Genomic DNA, 18,482 nt, shown 5'->3' with positions numbered 1-18,482 from the left:
AGCTACCTCATGTTGATATCATACTTGCATTGTAAACATAGCAGAAGTCAGTAACACCTGAAGGACTTAATGGTGGTGAGATCACTTAAGGCACAGTGTGGGTGAGCAGGTGAACTGTGGTCTGGCTCTCCCAGGGTTACAGAGGGAATTTTATTGCATGTTATTTATGTTCAGCAAGAAATAGTAGTAATTGGCTAATAGCTATTTAACCTGAAGGAGGACAGCCAAGAGGACCTAACTGGCTAAAAGCTTTCTGAATTAAGTGAGAGACCTTTCATAGAGGCTTGTTCTTATAAACTGAAATAGTGTTCATGTAGTTAACATTATTGGTGAAGTTTGTTTGCTAGATGAAAGTACACAGTCCTTTTCTTCCATTTGCTGTTCATGATAAATGAAAATTCCATGATAGGGTCATTAACTGCTTCAGTAGAAGACATGCAGCCATGTGTCACTAATATTATGTGGGCAAAAAAAATATATCTAGATAGAGGAAACTCAACTTAGGCAGACAGAGGAGAAAGAAGAGTTCTCCTCCTTCTTGATTTGTCTTTGTAGGCAAGCCTTTTCTTGTAGCAAACTAATGATTCCCTCAGTGGCAGGACTCTGCTAATTTATTTTGATCTCTAGGAAGTGCTTTCTGTCTCCTCTTGTCTTTTAGCTGGTTGCTCTGTGATCTCTTTATTGTTTCTGAGTAACCTGCAGCCTCTGGTATCCTTGTGGTGACACTCTTGCCTGCCAAATCTTGCATCTGCTGAAGAAGCTTTCTTGGCTTATTCCAAGGGATCCCACTCTTGTTGCTGTATGGGAATGTATTGCCACATAGTGAAGGTAGAAAGAAAACCAGTTCTTTGTGGACAGTGGGGACTAGGCAGCCACCAGTCTGGTAGGGGAGGAAGAATATTATTTAGGAAGTGAACACTTTTTTCTGGTATACTTTTTGTAGCAGGATCATCTGGCTCTAATTAAAAGATTCCAAGAAATGTGGTTTTGATGGACTTCTCACTCATAAGCACCACTGCTATAAAGCAGAGTAATCAAATTTATCATAAGGATTTCACTCTAAACAGAGTGGAAGTGTGAGCTAACACTTTCTCTGTATGTATCAGCAGGCCTTGCAGGGAGATGCGGAGGATTAAAAATGTTTTCTGTTGTTTTTTGACCATGTGAAGGAAAGCTGTCTGCTTCCAGTCTTCTTTACCCCTTTTTGTGTTAGAAAAATGCTTTTAGTTGCTATGTAGTATATTTGCCTGATGCTTTCTTCCAAGCAGGTAGTCATTGTCAAGGAGTATCTAGGAGTATATCTAGGAGGAGATTCTAGTCTTCATCTTTTCTGTGTGTGCTGGCAGTTTTAAGTGTGTTTGATCTTGGGGCTTACTTGCTGTAGAAGAAGCCCTAGTGAAAGTGTAGTGGCTTTATGCCTCTCAAGTGCCTGGCAAGTTAGGTATCCAAATGCTTTGATTATCTGGGGTTTATAATTGAAGTACAGTGAGTTTACGGTTCAGGAAACAGGTTTGGTGCTCATAGTGTGTTTTTGTCTGAATGAGTGAGAGAATCATATTCTTCTAAATTTGACCCCAAGATAAATTTCCTCTCCTATGTGTCAGTGTATGAGTACTGTTGCATCCTGTACATGGCTTTGGATTATTCTTCATTGGCTGTGTATCTGGCAGTGGCTTTGTGTTTTCACACAGACTGGTGGACCCTGGAAGAATTGCTGATTTTAGCAGCATAAACCCTCCCTTTTGTTTCTGTGGTACGTTGTGCAATGATGGGACTTGAGGCAGCACTGGTATCACTTTTCTGAGAAGGTATTCCAGGCATTAATGATCTGTACTGGAAGAGAAGATAATTGTCACTGGCTCCTTCAAACTTGGGCAGCAAACCAACTCCAAGCATACAGGAGTACAGTTTTGGAGATGGTGTGCTGTTCAGATAAATGGAAGCATGGATGAATTACTCATGATTGATGCTCTACTTGAATTGTGAATGATCTTGACTTTTTTTAAAATGCATGATAAATAACTTCATCTTTTCTTTTTAGTTGATGTCCATCAGCGTATTAGGTGTTTCTGCTTGGATGAGAGACTACCTGAATAATGTTCTCACTTTAACCGCAGAAACAAGGTAAAGCTTTCCTTAAAACTGTTAATCTGTGTGGGTGATTGATTGTGGTTTTTTATATGGCAAGTTTTCTAATTAGGGTTTTTAGAAGTAAGAAGCCTTCAGTTGAGCTAATTGTTCTTTTGGTGAAAGGTGTGTTTTTGCAATCATTTCTGACATCAGTTGAAATTAGAGTAAGGGCAAAGTTATCAATTCCATCTTGTTTTATTCTTGTGCCTTTCTCTTCTGACAGGGATCAATTTTTGGCCCAGTGCCAACATATAATCATATTATATTACTGTTTATTTTTCAATAGTTTATTCAAGCTAGAGATTTAGGAATGCTGTTAGTTTTATTACAACAGTGCTTATGAGCCCTAGTGATAGAACAGGGCCTCATTGTGCTACATATGGTGCAAGTGCAAGACAGGAAGATTGCCTGCACTCCAGAGAGATTTCAGATGATACTTTCTGGTACTCAGATGCAGCATTTGACTTTAAAAGCGTGTAGAAGAGATTTCTGTGAAAGGTACTGGAAATAAGACATCTGCTAATCCATCGTTTTTGTTTCAGTGGCTATAGGACATTTTTCTTCTGGATCATTTTGGTGTGATTATGGTTTTTTTTACTATGGTTCTGATTGGTTATAGGGTGGAGGAGGCTGTCATTTTGACTTACTTTCCTGTGGTCCACCCGGTCATGATTGCAGTCTGCTGCTTCCTCATCATAGTTGGAATGCTGGGCTACTGTGGAACAGTCAAAAGAAATCTGTTACTCCTTGTCTGGGTACGTTTCATAACCTCTAAAACCAGCTAACTTTTTTTTTCTTCCAACAGTTTAGGAAAAGTTTTGATCCACAGGCACAGATAAATACTGATTATTTTTTATTACTCTGTTGAGTTATGATATTGGTGAGGAATTGTAATTGCAAAGCACACAGTAGGAAAGAATTTATTGCCCAGACTGCATTATACTGTGACTGAAAGACAAGCAGTGTCTCATTTGCAAAAATCCACTTAATTTAGTAGAGGAGTTGCTGAAGGGAAAAATAACTCAAACTCTTAAGTAGCAGTAATTATAGGAACATGAGTCTGCTCTGAAATGAACCCTTATACTACTGTTTTGGCTTTTGGCTGTGAAATAGCTAAATAACCTAGATTTTGCTTTATCCCCACAGTTGATTGTGTGTGCAAAGTAATAGCATTTGTAGCTAATTAAAGTTAATTCTGAGTGCATTCAGAAGCTTTGCCTTCTCTTAGTGCAGTTGCCTTTGGTTGTGAGCAAGTTTTAAAATAAATTCTAAATAGCCAACTTTATAATTTGGTTGGAGGCTCATGGTTGAGCCAACAGCAACTGAAAAGCAAAGGTCTCTCTTGCACAAGGCTCTGTACAGTTTAAGTGTGATGAGGCTTCAACTGTCAAGATAGCCAAATGTATTTTTCTTCATTTGGAAGTCAGTGAGTTTGGAGACAATAAAAATACCAACAGCCAACCAGAAAAAGCCTCAGAAAGCCCATTAAACTGACACCAATTTTAAAGGTTTAAAAATATTTGAACCATTGGCAGAACTGAGATCAAGGAGTGCTGTGTGCTTGTACACTGCTTAGGATCCTAGCCAGTAGGCCTTTGCAGAGTTGGGCTTTGTCTTTTAATCACAGAATAGTCATGGTGTTGTCAGCTATCTTCGGGACACCAATGGTTGGAAAGGACGTCTGAGATCACAGAGTCCAACCAAAATTACTCTGTTCCTCGTTTTTCTCCCTCCTTCCCCCCAGCAGGACAGGGGATGGGGTCAGTTCACAGGCTGGTTTTTACCACTCCTTCCTTCTCAGGAAGAAAAATTCCTTGCAGTCCTTCCCTGCTTCCCCACGGGATCCCTCCAATGGGAGAGAGTCCTCCACGAACCTCTCCTTCATGAGTCCTTCCCACGAGGTCTGGAGAAAGCTGCTCCAGCTTGGGCTTCTCACAGTCATGGGCTGCTTCGGGAACTGTCACCTCCCCTGGCGCCAGGGTCTTCCACAGCTGCATAATTCGAGTCCATTGTCCACAGAATCCAAGTCCACTGGCCAAATTCACCCCTCCTGGCGCCTTCATGGAATGCTCCACCACATTCCTCTGCGAGTGCCGGGGGACAGCTGCCATCTTGCCGTAGGTTGCAGAAAAACTTCTGCTGGGGTGCCTTCTTCCTGTTCTTCCTCATACACCACACTGCTCTGCCTATCCAGCACAGCTCTTCTTTTTCTTTAAGTGAGCTGCTCAGCTCTTATCTCAGTCCTTTCGTATGTTAATCGCAGAGGAGCATCTATTGTCCCTCTAGTGGGTTCTTCCCTGGTTTTGGGGCAGGGGGAGCTTCTCAGCTTCTTACCAGAGCCACTCCTGGGGCCCTTCCCCCACTACCAAAAATCCTGCCAAACCAAACCAGCTCACCTCCTTTCAGCTAGTTGTAGAGGGCAATGAGGTCTCCCCTCAGCCTCCTCTTCTCCAAACTAAACATCCCTAGTTCCATCAGCCACTCTTCATATGACTTACTCTCATGTGAGGATGAGCAGGATTCCAAGCAGTCTATAAGCCCAAGAGGGTGGAATAAGCAATGGACTTGACTACTGTCATTGCAGTAGGAGAAAGTGGACAGCTAAAATTCTCCAGCTCTTGAGAATATTCAGGTGTCTTATCCAAGTAGAGTTGGGCTTCTGCTGATTTTTCATTGCAGTGTGTGTTGGGTTCTCCCAAAGTGCATATGGTTGCATTTTCCTTGTGGATCTGTGCGCACGTGACTATATGACCTACACCTTACAAATTTTACACAGAATACCCAAAAAGAAGTGAGAATTTGGGTGCAATTTATGCAGCTTTTGCTTTTATCTAATAGAAAATAGTCTAACTGCAGCTAAAACCATGCTGAAGTTTTATTTTAAAATGTCTTCTTTTGTTTGAGAGGGTGGGAGTAAGCTTTATGTGAGATTTCCAGCTGAGTATCTGCAGCAGAAGTGTTTCTCAGTTGCAAGAGGACAAGTGCTGTTTCTCCTTTTGGATATTTATACAATATGAAGATTGTTCTTTCAGAGCTATGTAGTTAGGAAAATCTCTCATTTAAAACTTAATACTTCATAGTGATATAGTGATATAGTGATGCATTTTTAATTTCTAGATCTCAAACTTGAAATGTTAAAGTCAATGGGAACAAGTTCTAAGACACATTTTACTTAGTTATGATCACTTACATAAAAATAATGGATTAATGTAAGTTCTTGGCATGTAACTGTTTATCTAGTAATCTTTCTTACATACATTAAAAGGGCTTTGAACATATTTTTATATACGTAGTGAAAGTATTAAACGATACTAAACTTTATAAGCCCTTAGATTTTATATTAAGGTTAGTAGATTTTTGTCATAAAATATTTTTAATTTATGGTGGTGATGGTATTTAATGTGAATTAAAATTAATTAAAAGCCAAAAACAACTACATTGTGAAGAGCAGTGCTACCGAGTACCTGAAAAAAAAAAAGGTTCTTGTTTACAGTACAAGCCTTGGAAAAAAAAAAATCACAACTAATTAAACAGAAAGTACAATTTAAGCTTGTTACGGCCTTCAGTTTATTTAAACTGCCAGTGAAAGAAGAAATTATTTATATCTTTTAATGCCATCTGGAAATAAAGTATTGAAAGTGTGTTTAGGCAGTCAAATTACACTAAATCAAAACAAGACATTTCTATAATTTCAAGTTGCAATATTTCATTTTCAGGAGCCTGGGAAATTGCTCTTGCTAAGCAAACTGATAAGCAAAACTAAATGCTATCTTCCTAAGCATGTCATTGTCTTTGATTAATCGTTAAATGAACGCAGTCATGTTATACTACAGAAGTACACAGACCTAAGTGAATGCTTCATTCATCAGACTAATCGGAAAAGTGATGGATCAACAGAATGAGCTTTTGTACAACCAGATGAACTAAAAGAAAAGAAACTTCATGTAAAACATTAACAACCTCTTCAATCGTGCTTTTAATCTTCATTTTGAAGTACATGAACAGCCATAATGATGGCATGCAGAGATATTTGGATATAAATCTTGACGTTCCTGGCAGCATGCTAATTGCTAGTGCTAATGTTGTTAATTGGATTTTTGGAAAATCTAATAAAGCATAAGGACCATAAAAATACATATTATGGTGTTAGATATTTTTAATACACCTGAATACATAATTATTTTAATTAGTTTTTGAAACTGTTTCTTGCAATTAAATGCTTGAAGCCTTCTCAACTTCCCATGGGGCATAAATATATATTAAACTAATGTTTATTCCATTTAATAGTTTGAAAATATAACACCTCAGTTGTCTGAGGTGCAGGCTGTGGATTATTTGTGAAACCAGCATTTTAAAACTATGATAATTTATTTTTAATTGCTTCAGGAATACATTGTCCTGTGGGCATAAAGAGCCCATGTGTACCTTAAGTGACTGTAATATATTTTTGTTCTGGGTTCTGAATGGCCAGTGTCCTTATGTAAAAGTGGATTCTTCAGGTGTGGAAAATTTCTTTAAAATTCTTGCGAGGTTCTCTTGCTCTATTTTGGCAATTTAAGTATTGAAATTAATCACCTAAGATAGGTAGGTTTGTTGTCCATATGAAAAATGACTATTTTTTTTTTTGTCTATCAGGGTAGTTAACTCCCACAGTATTTGAAGGACTATCATGTGGAGCAAAGTTTGACAAATGTAAAAAAACCCCAAATGACACAAAAACCTAAACGTTTTTCACTCTATGGCTTTAATGAAATAAAATAAGATGTAATGATAAGTACAACAGGTAATTTTGATTTAGAACTATGAAGTATTTCTTAATCCTTAGGAGTCTAAAAATACGCTGTGAACACTAGAGTTAGCCAGCGTGGGAAGAGAGTGCCTGAGAGTTGTGAAGTGTTGCGTGTCCAGTGTGAGATACTCACACTTGGGCCCTGCCTTGTGTTCTGCTGCAGCTGGGGTCACCCTCTCACATTTCTGTCGTGGCTGAATTTGGTTCCTTTCGAACTGCATGAACATGGGGTGCCAGACACAGGCTCCAAAGACCCTACAAGAGAGCATGTTCTCCCTGTGTAGGCCTGTTCTATCACCTATGATTTACACCCCATCTCAAGGGACGAAGACCCAAGAGGTTTCTGATCTAGAGGAAGAAGAGAAAGGATATCTTCAGAGGGCATGATTTCTGGAGAAGACAATATGCCTTTAACTTGAAATTAGTTCCTAGAGGATTTGAGCTGTGCACTTCTTCCCTGCTTAATGCAAGATAAAGTATAGTGAGAAGCTGTTAGGTAAAGATTTAGAATGGATTCAAGCTCTATTGTAACATATTAAACAAAAAAGGGGCAGAAAAATTCTATTTGGATCTTAAAAGTTTGGTTTTGCTTTGCAAGTGTTCTTTTTACTAAATTGATATGGTTCAGTTGCCAATGAATATGTGACAGTGTAACATGAATTCTTCAGTCCTTTCTGGTTTCTTTTAAAATAATGTATGATTCACTTAGAAATTCTTATCACATGCTTAAATTAACTTAAAAAGCCTTGTGTGTTAAGTCAAATTAAATCCTCCTGTATTTTCTTAGAACCTATCATGAGAATTTTTCAGAGGTACAGAAGAAATTCAATCCCTAACTGTATTTTGTATCTAGAAGATTGCCTTTAGAAAGGATGCCCTTTCTAAAATAAAACTATATTGACCAAGTAAGTTTTAAGTTTACGGTAATTCTCTTCTAAGTAGAAGGCTTCTTTAACAGGCAAATCCAATGCATCTGACAACACAAAATTATGCCAACTTACATAATTTCAGTTCCAGCTATATACTTAAAAAATTATACAGCTTTAGAAAGAGTATTGAGCCAAACCAATAGAAGTAGGTGTTTCTTTAATATTAGCCACATAACTTTAGAGAGAATTTTTGTTAAGTGCTGGAGTCTTACTTTCTTCTTTCCTCTTGCTTTTCTTGTAAACTTTCCATAAGAGCATTCTGGTTTATGGAGAGGAATATGTTAGGAAACCAGAAACACTTTCCGGTTTGACTCCTGTTGTGACCAGTATGTAAACTGAACCTTTATAAGTGGAGCTTTGAGTGAGGTTCATTGAATGTCCTTCTGCTCAGCCTGGCATGACATGGGAGGGCACCTTTCTACTCGTTATTACAGCCCTGTAATATGGTTACACCAAACATGCTTATTTATTAAAGAGTTGTTTTGTTGCTCATTCAGTGGCAAACTGCTCAAGCCAAGAAGGTGTTGGCAAGTTGTGCACTATTATTTTTAGGGGAGATCTGAGAAAAGCTGAAGAGTTTTGGGAGTGAGATTGATATTCTGGCTCATTTTTTACTTTGAGAAGTTGGCTGTGATGCCAGCTTAAATGGGAAGATCTGGACTACTCCAAGTCACTAACATTTAATGTATAAAAAGTCCAAGGATGAGCAACTAGAGTCCAGGTTTTATGGTGCTTGTTATGGTTTTTCAAACAAGATTCTTTAGCTTGTTTTGTTTTCTTGTTTTGTTGTTTTTTTTTCAAATCCAGAAGCATCCTTTGCCTCTTCTCCAGCTCTGTACATTTTGGATTGTTTTTAAAGTCTGTTGTGCACATAGCCTAAAAAACCCCAAACCTAAGCCACACATACATATATTTTTAAAGAATAGTAACCATAAGGGTGTGCACATTTTTTTTTTTTAAGTTCTTGTTTTATTAAGACAACAAGAGTAAGCTTTGTTGCTTGACAAGAAGAGCTTAATGAAAATCCCACTGGAAGATATTTTCCTGGGTGGAGTTTTCATTGTAAATTCTGGTGTTTATGAGTTTTCTGTAATTACAGCATTCAAACAGCACAGGATTAAACTTGTCTGCATGTGTTTTCACAAAGGGAAAATCCATTAGAAATACTTGATGGTCAAAAGGACAAATCCTTTTACTGATTTTTGACATAAATTTGGCAGAGAAATATTCCTCAGAGCTAAATGTTGTTAGACACTGTTGGTGTGTGGTCAAACTGCTTGTTTGTTTATAGCAGAACAGGGTTATGCATTGGAAACTGACAGACTAAATTGTTAATTGAGCTGAAATACAACCTGACAAAGTGTCATTAAACTAAACCGATTTTTTCTTCAAAAACATATTTCATAAAGAGAAAAAATGAAATTATACTGTATTTTAGTTGAAAAGGTAAGATGGAGACATGACAACCATAATATGAATGTGACTGTTTTATGTCAGTAGTTCTCAGCCAGGTAAATGCAGTGTTGGTCAAAGTGGTTTCTGTAACGTCCATCTGAAACATGACAGGGAACCACTGATTATGGGGCAGATTCTTCTATACCCATACATCCATTTCAGTCCATGTAGACACAGAGGTAGTAGGGAGGATAACATTTGGACATCTGCTATGTTGCAAGATACAGTAACTGCTAATGTCTTCCTAGACGGGACTCCTACTCTGTGTGAAATACTAGCTGCTCTACAGTACCATAGCACCAACTGTTTGGCAGTACTTGTGGCTACAGTTGGCATGAATTAGTATGAGAGTTTAGTGATAATTATATTTTTTGTGGCAGCATGTATTTCTTCAATAGTACATAGTATTGGTTATTTGTTCTGTAACAGTGTAGGATATTTGTCTGACCCATGTGACTGTTACCACACTCACAGCTGCTCCAATACCTTGTACTAACATTTGGCACTGGAGTTATTTACTAAGCAGTATTTCTTCATTATTTAACTACCAGGCATTGAAAAGAAAGAAATAGCTTACAAATACACATGGTGTAAACACATGCACTTTAGAATTAAACAGGACAAAGACTGAGTTAATTTTCACATTTTGTGCCTTTTTTTAGCAGCTTATTTACAGATGTGGTGTGAGCAGAAGGAAAACAGATTGACAAGACAGGTTGATCTGCCTTGTCTAAAAACATATTTAAGTGGGTTTATAATACTATAGTACAGGTTTGATGAGAAGCTGGCACTGTGCTAAAACTCAAATTCAGATAGTAAGGGACGAAGTAAGGGGAAGGACATTTAGCTTGTATTTTTAAATGCTGCATGTTTGACATTCCACTTGTGAGAGAAAATACACTTAAAGGTCACCAATTTTTATTATATCTTAGTACTTTCAGATATTAGCAACTTTGTCAAGAAAATAAATATAGAGCATATTTTTTCGTTTACATATTTCTAAACCTCAGAGGTGAACTGCTTGAGAGCATGCCTGTACTAATCATTGTTAGACATCTTTTTGCCTTGAAATGGGTTAGAGGTTATTATTCTTTCCTGTTCAGATCAGGATTTTTAAGGTTCAAATCAAATGTTGGATTTTGAAATCAGTGTTGGTGATGCCACAATATCACCACAGAGCAAAGCCAGACTTTGCAGGAGTGAGTGCTTTCTACAGGTATTCCAGCATGGTGCAGTGGACTGTATTGATCCTGGTATCCAGTGCCAGCCTCTCTGTCTGCTTGCCTAAGCATGGGGTGCATTTTGTTGACCTTGTCTTCTCCAACCTAAATTTACAGCACTGTGTATGTACTTAAAAGACTTTTTCAAAGGCAACTGCTTTGAAATGGTGCCTAATTTTCTTAATTAGTCGAGGGAACTTGCAGATGAGAGACACACAAATTGCCTGGCATTCAGAGATGAAGGGTGCTGCCTGCTGAACAAACAGCAAATGAGCAGCTGCGTATTTGAGCAGCATGGAGGGAAGAGTGTTGGGGTGGAGGAGCACGACAGGAATTGAGATGGTGGGAGTGTTCAGTTCTTCTTGTGAATGCTTGGCTTAAATCCAAATGTTTGCTGTGCTCACAGTCATGATCTGCTTCCCTTGCCCTGACACTTAGCAACTGCCTGCAATGAACAGCCGTGTTATACCAGGGCAGAGGTGGCGCAGTGCTAGTACTATTTGGTGCTGTTACCCAGTTGCTCAAAGTAACAAGAACTGTGCAGCCCCTAGAGGGCTATTCAGGGAAGTGTCTTTGACTTATGACAGCAAGGTTGGACAGTGTGGTTTTGATACCATTGATTAAAATGACAGGGTTTTTTGTGTATGTCTGCAATAGTTAAGAGCCACTTGCTCATGTTTTTGAGAAAAGGTACATTGCTAAAGTAAAATATAAATGTATGTTGATAGTATCCATTTATGGTTTCAGTATGTTTTCAGCATGAAGTTTTTCACTGCATGCTCAGCTTCTACTGCATGCTCACCTGATGGGAATGACAACTTTGCCTGCTCTTGGGGATGTATGTCTTGAGTATTAGTTTTACTGGGTGTGACCATGTCAGTTTTCAGGATGCAAAGCTTTTGAAGCTAGCCTTGTTCCTTTTATCTTCCTTTTTTCCAATTTTTCTGCATTCCCACTTGTTACACTGTTAATATTGCTTCCTCCAGTCAAGTTCTTGAAAGCCATGGATGCCCAGAGTAGTAGAAAGAATTGAAGTAGTGCCAGAGCTGAAAAGGGCTCTGCAGGGATACTTGCTGGTGAAAGTAGGAGGGAAGGTAGCAATGGAAAGGTTGATGAAGTGGAATGATGGAAGTGGGTACAAGGAAGCTATTGAAAAAATAGGGACCGATTTAGCAGTAGGTTCAAGGGACTGGGGTTGAGACTATGGATCTGGGAATGACACCAGGATGGGAATAAGGAATGCTGTATCTTGACTGAGAAAAGGATCACAGAATGCTAGGGATTGGAAGGGACCTCTGGAGATAGAGTCCAACCCCCCCCTGCCAGAGCAGGCCCACCCCAGAATCTAGGCCAGGTCACTCAGAAATGCATACAGGGTCTTAAAAGTCTATAGAGAAAGACACTGCACAGCCTCTCTGGGGAAGCCTGTTCCAGTGCTCTGCAACCCTTACAGTAAAGAAGTCTTCCTTATGTTGAGGTGGAACTTCGGGTGCTCTAGCTTGCATGCATTGCCCCTCGTCCTATCACAGGGCATGACTGAAAAGAGATTGGCCATTCTTTCTTGACACCCACCCTGCAGATATTTAAAGAAAACGGGAAGATGCTGAGATGACATGTGGTCTGGTTGCTGTAGTGTTTTTTTACCTTCTGTCCTTTCTAGCTTCTCTCCTCTTAATGCTTTTTTAATTCTGCTGAAAGAGAGATCAGAAGAGTCCCTGAGAGCAAGGAGGGAGTAAATGAGTAAACTGATCCACAGAGTCCAGGAAAACCTCTGTGTCTTGTCTGAAACAGAGCCCAGCCTCACTGGTGAGGCATGCCTTAACACTGTGGTTCAACTGCATTCTTATTGCCACAAACTGTGTGGAGTCCATGTCCTGTCAGGTAAATTAATCCCTTTTTCTTGCCTGATCTTGCCCTTCCGACTACTTAACCACAGAGATATTTTGCTGTGTGCACAGGGGCTGGTTTATGAGTTTTAAATCTAAGAGCACTTCTTCAGTCAACATGGTGAATATTTGAAGTGTTAGGGGGCACACTGAGGCAAAGTTATTGTGTGTTATCGGCACTGAATTGGTCTGTTTTACAAGGACAAAGAATTTTCTTGACCGAAGTAGCATTTTTCTGGTGTTGAATTTCCTTGGTAGAAAATAAAGAGGGTTTAGAGAAATGAAGGGTGCTCTGTTTTGAAATAAGGGGAGAAGGAGGGGGAAGGGAATATTGTAAGCCCTGAGGAAATAATGGTCTAACATCTGTTTTTACCTGTGTCCTGTTCAGTACTTTACCATGACTTTGCAGTGACCCCTTATTTCTTGAAGTTAATTGATTTGAGATAATTTAATCTTGGGCAAATAAATTCTAATAATTTTCTTCAGTGTGCATTTGCTTATTTCTGAAGTAATACTTGTTTCCTTATATAAGCAAACATTAGCTGTTAAAGTGAAAATTGAAACCAGATCATCAATATCTTACAGAAGAATTGAGGCTGCAAACAGACTTCTAACTATTCATAAATAATTTTGTTTAGTTTTTAAAAAAGTAGCTGGGTCAATCAAAAGAACTTGGGCAGGTACCATAGAAAAGGAAAACTTTGATTTTCATTTTTTAAAGTTGCTTCTATACAGAAAATGAGTTCTAAAGGTTTTGAAAAAAGTTATAATTGTCAATGTGAAACTTGGACTTTATAAAGGGCACAGGCTTTAAGATCCAGTACAAGTTGACAAGATTTGGTGATCTGGGAAACCAAAATCTGGAATAATAGAGATATTTGACATTTGGTATGAAATGTATTCATTCTGAAGAACTGCGTGGCATTCAGTAGCTAAAGTCATAAGTTGGTGGTTTCAGCCCATTTCCTTGTTGATTTGTGATTGCGTCTCTCACAAATTTCTGTGTTGTCAAGCAAGTAAACCAAATTCTCAATCAGAATGAGAAATGAACTGTTAATCTCTTCAGGGCAGGTCTGAAGGAGCTGGGGAGGGAGGAGGGGTGGCAGGGGAAAGTTTGTGCTGCTGGAGTGGATAAACAGAGGATTTCAGTTTTCTGTCCAGCTTGTCCGACTCCATTTAATGAGCATTGCACTATTTTTAAGAAATATCACTGGATTAATCATTAAAATAAAGTAGGTTTTAAACTTTAACAAAGGGAATCATGGCTTGTGACTTAGAGTGGGAGGAAGGACTTTGTATTAGGTTTTGCACATAAAGAGTCTGGTTTCTGTTGGTGATCCAGTGGTGGTGGTCATCTGATGTTTCTCAGGGTGCAGACAGATGTCTGGATGGCTTGCGTCTCAGAAGAACACGGCTGATGCTCTCAGGCTGTTAGCCATTGGGAACTGCACAACACTCTTAAAAACTTCTGGCATCTGTTTTGCATACCACATACTGTGATCTTTTAGAGATTCCAATAATGTTTCATGCTGCAGCTGCCTTACCCTTGGAGTCCTCTCCAGCCTTTGCCCTTCCCTCCCAGCGCTTTCCTTGCCTCTCTTGACACATGGACCACGTTGCCCAAGAAGTTGGTGTGACACCAGACAGCAAGTCTGAGGAGGCAGAACTTGCTCATCAGCTACTCTTCATTTGCTCTGACATAAGGGGTTGTGGTTTTTCTTGAGTCTGTGGGAGAAAATAAAAACGCTTTCTATCTTCTGGAAGAAGAGAAAAACGCTTGGGAGGAAAGCAGTAGAGCTTGAAAAAAATATGTTTATTAAATGAAACACAGAGCGCGTGAATCATGATTCATTAATAAGTGCACTGATCCTTCAAAGAAAGGCATATTTGCACAAAAATGGAAGGATTTCTACAGGCTTGTAGACCGCATTCTCCAGAAGCTGCAATACCCCCCGTACTCTCACTTTTTTTCACTGTGTTGCAGCCCCTGCCTGCCATTGCCATTTCCTTTTGTATCCAGGATGCTCCCTTGCTTTCTCACTGTCTAGAAGTGAGCTTAAGAAGCTGCCAGTATTTTAAGTATGTTGTTTGATGCGATATATTTGTTCTCTTGGGATGAATTTAGTAGACTGTGAAGTCCCTTCACATTTTTTTGGATCACGGTAGTTAAAAAGGAAGCTGTCAGAACAGGTGAAATAGGGTCCTTATCCCAGTAACAGGAGCATCGTGTAGCATACAAACCAAAAGTTTTGAGAGAGGAAAAAGACAAATTAAGCCACTCTTGTGCCTTTCTAGTTCTAATGCCGCAGAACCCTGTCTCAGTTCATGTTTCCACAAGTTGTCTTGACTCTTGCTTCTAATCACACTTCAAACTGCAAACAAAGCGATCATACCATGTTTGGTACAAGTGGGATCAAGAGAGCATGACAAGGGATATATTCAGGTCTTTGATCTTCCTTGTGTGTGGGCTAACAGCCTGCTGATTTTACAAGTTATAGGAGCTGAATGCTGATGAGGCATTCCATGGGAAAGTGTTTGAGTCACCATCCCTGGAGGTACTTAGAAGACATGTAGATGTGGGGCTTAAGGACATGATTTAATGGGGGGCAGTGTTACATCTACAGTCAGACTGGATGATCCTAAAGGTCTTTTCCAACCTAAATGATTCTATGATTCTGTTGGTCATTAGCAAGAAATTATTGAACTGAGCTGTAGCAGATTAAAAACTCCCATATAGTACCACTGTGAGAAATGGCTTTGTTGTACTGCTACCCTTGCCAGCCTGGACTGCTTGGCACCAGAGGGCTATAGTAAGTCCCCTAAGTCATCAAATCTCTATGAGGTTTCCTGCTCTTAGCTTAATTTCTGCTGTAATGCTTACTTTAGATCTTGTAAGGGTACCCTCAGAGGGCATTCATATGGTTTTTATATCTGTGCCAGTGGGATTATCAGAGTGGTTGATACTAGAGCACTGGGTATTCAGTGCAATAGCCAAGGCAACATGAAGGAAGCTACTGCAGGAGACTAGAGCTTTAACTCTAGCTATTGTTTCCTAAATGTAATTTGAATTTAATGTTTCTAGTGTCAAAAAATCTCTGAAAAAATGTGTTCTTGAAAATAATTTGGAGAAGGGCATTTTAAATGGGGACTGGGGTGGGAGAAGAAAATTTTGTATGAACACTGTCCAGCTATTGAGTTTTCAGAAGTCTCTGTTTTTCCACCATCCTGTTACCATGTTAGTAACCAAAATAGGTTATTTTTCACCATCTCTTTTCACATGTTGCCTGAAAGGCGTAGACAAATTACATTATTAAGTGGTTAATAGCAGAAATTGTGTGGCAAATTCAAGAAAAAAAAATCTGTAGAACTACACTAAGAGTTTTTTATTGCATCTTTGCAAAAAACATGTAACATTGTGCTTAATGCTTTATATCGTTCCCTGAAGTTGCCCACAATTGCAACAAAAAAAATCCTATACTCTGCAAGATAGAAAGCCACGAGGGAGAGATTTTATGTTGAGAGGCTGTTTATGTGTGTGTTCACCATTACTCTTTGGACAGAATGGGAATTTCTGAAACAAACACCTTTCAAACAAATGCATAATATCTTAGATTCATTAGTAGTGTTTTTTTGCTTGCATCTGCTATTTTTATTTGTGTTTGTATCTAAATGGTTGAGATGATTAAGAAAGAAATGTGTTCCTGTAATGTGTTCCGTGTTGGTGATCATTTGCTTAGTTTGGTAGAAAAAATACAATAGCAGAAAACCTGTAATAATTTAGTTAGGATAAATTAATTATATACTTAAGTTTTTAGCCTTAGATGGAGAAATAAAAAGATATTTTTGGCATATGCCAGAGAATATATGTTCCACATATGGAGCGCTGACATATATGCAGCTTACCTGCATACAGGGTGCCAGGAATTCTATGCAGACTAAAACTTTTTATTCTATTAAACAGTTCTTACAGATCTTTCTAAAAATAGTTTTGAGTTATTTTGATTTCTAATGTGTATTTTAAAATACCATGTATTGTCAGGTTCTGATAGCCTTTATGCAGATGCTATATGAATAAGCACAAGAACTGTTACTTCAATGCTAGTCCTCATTTTTGGTTTATTCTTTTCTGTCTTTGATTATTTATTTGATGACTACCTCCCTTTTGTCGTTAAATTTTGTCTTTATTTGATTTCCATTAAATATGTTCTACTATTCTGCTGTCCTTTCTGTCTTGCGTATTAATTCCTTGTAGAAGTGGATTTACTGGGCTTGCACAAGAGTAATACCTCTCTCAAAGCTGTTTGTAGTAGCTGACAGTGTCTCTGCACTAAGTAGTATTCATTTGTGGTAGGTTGCTGTGCTGTTGCTGTGTGTGGTTTCTGTATCAGAGGTTTCAGGGCAGGATGAGGATATCAGCTGCAGTCATTTTTACTCATGTATCACATGAAGAGTATTCCAGCAGAACTGGTGAATACGTAGGGAATCTTTTTGTATCTTTCCTTGGACTTCCCTTCATTCCTCTGTCTTTTCTATACCCGAGAGTGGTTTTCACAGTAATGACTTTGTTTCTGTTCCCACTTTTTTCCTGTTTACTCTCTTCTTCTTCCCCAAAGAAGGGGAACAGGATTCTCCTTAACCCCAGAGTCCCCAGTTCCTTCACCTGTTTCAGGACTGATGTACTGGAAAAATGCAGTTGTTTAAGCACCCACAGGCAGCTGCAGTGGCACAGTTCTGTGCTCTGGGGATGAAGCCATGCACACATACCTGTTCCTTGCAAGGTTCCAGGCATCAGAGGAGATGCTTCTGTTGGGAAGCTGCTGCCTGCCTTCCTCCTATGCTGCCAGTGGTGGTGAGCAAGCTTAACAAAGATGTTGCAGGAGAACCAGCTCCTAATTGGCAACATCCATTTGACACTGCAGGGATGCTGCAGTCTAGGATCTTGGTCACACACGTGTCTGTGATTCGGTGTGAGGAGCTGTAAATGTCTAGTGCCTTACTCATTTTTTTTTTTTTCTTCAGTTGTCAAATATTTTTACATTTATTTGTTAGTCTCAAAAGGGTGTTTTCTACCAGTATTTCAGACATTCAAACTCTCTCAAGGAAGCAACATTTTAGCTACTTCACAGCTTTACTGGAGGAAGTCCTTTAGTGAAGCTGACTGCTGGGTTTGTAACAGGATGAAGGCACCACAGATTCAGTTTTCTCACGGATTCACATAGTCTGGCTGCAGAGAGAATGATGATTACCAATTGCCTAAAAAAGAGGAATGTGAAGTCTACATGATTTGACCCTCAAAAGATGTCTAGTTCTTGAGGTGATCATGGCTTTGCATTACTGCTTGTAGATGGTTTTACTTTATGATAACGTGCAAAACTGCTTCCTCCCTTCTGTGCCTTCCCTATCCTACCCTCTCCATGTCCCCACCCAAAAAAAAAAACCCACAACAAAAAACCACAACAACCAAAAAGAAAGGAAAAAAAAAAGTAAAACCAGTAGAAAATATTTCAGGTATTATCAGTACCTGAGAAGGTACTATCAGTGATATGCTGGCACAGTTCTGAGTATAATGCACAGTGGTGTTCCTTGGTGAGTTGGCCTCGTTTACAAATTTAGCCACTCAGCCCATAGGAAAAAATAATAAGCTTTGCTTCAAAACCAAGTCCTTGTTTCTTGTAAAAAGCAGAAGTGTGTAAATGCAAGAAGATGCATTTAGCATTACAATTCCTGTGGGAATTGAGTTGGGGACAAGGAATAAGCATTGAAGCCAGTAATGATTTCTGTGTTTGAAACATGGAAATTAAGAGGTAATAAATAATCGTTAGAGGGTTGTTTGGGTTTTTTTTTCCCCTCCACACAACTTCTATAAGAGTTATTTGTTTTGCAAACCATTAGATTTAGAGAGAGGTATAATATTTCTCTTCAATAACAGAGTGAAACTGAAGTTCCTGTGTTTGGGTTTAGTGAGCCTGCAGTTGCTCAATGCCTAGAATAGGCTTTCATGTTTCTGAACTTCCTGTGCCATTTTTTTTGTCTTTTGCCTTACGGACAGATGATTTGCTTTCTCAGTTCAGCA

At 38.9% G+C, this 18,482-nt stretch overlaps 1 protein-coding gene across 1 annotated transcript in view; it reads left to right on the top strand.

Annotated features, from left to right (window-relative positions):
• Positions 1 to 2,044: 2,044 nt before the first annotated feature.
• The window catches only part of TSPAN12 (tetraspanin 12), a 33,579-nt gene continuing 17,141 nt past the window's right edge, over positions 2,045 to 18,482 (top strand). The window contains exons 1-2 of the mRNA XM_010004302.1: positions 2,045 to 2,124; positions 2,750 to 2,885. Of these exons, the coding sequence (XP_010002604.1) occupies positions 2,045 to 2,124; positions 2,750 to 2,885 (216 nt within the window). The remainder of the gene's footprint in view (positions 2,125 to 2,749; positions 2,886 to 18,482) is intronic.

Source organism: Chaetura pelagica, unplaced genomic scaffold (genome assembly GCF_000747805.2).
Source record: "Chaetura pelagica isolate M959 unplaced genomic scaffold, ChaPel_1.0 scaffold68, whole genome shotgun sequence".
NCBI lineage: Eukaryota > Metazoa > Chordata > Aves > Apodiformes > Apodidae > Chaetura > Chaetura pelagica.
Note: the sequence above shows the minus strand (reverse complement) of the source record. Positions and strands in the feature narration are given on the sequence as shown.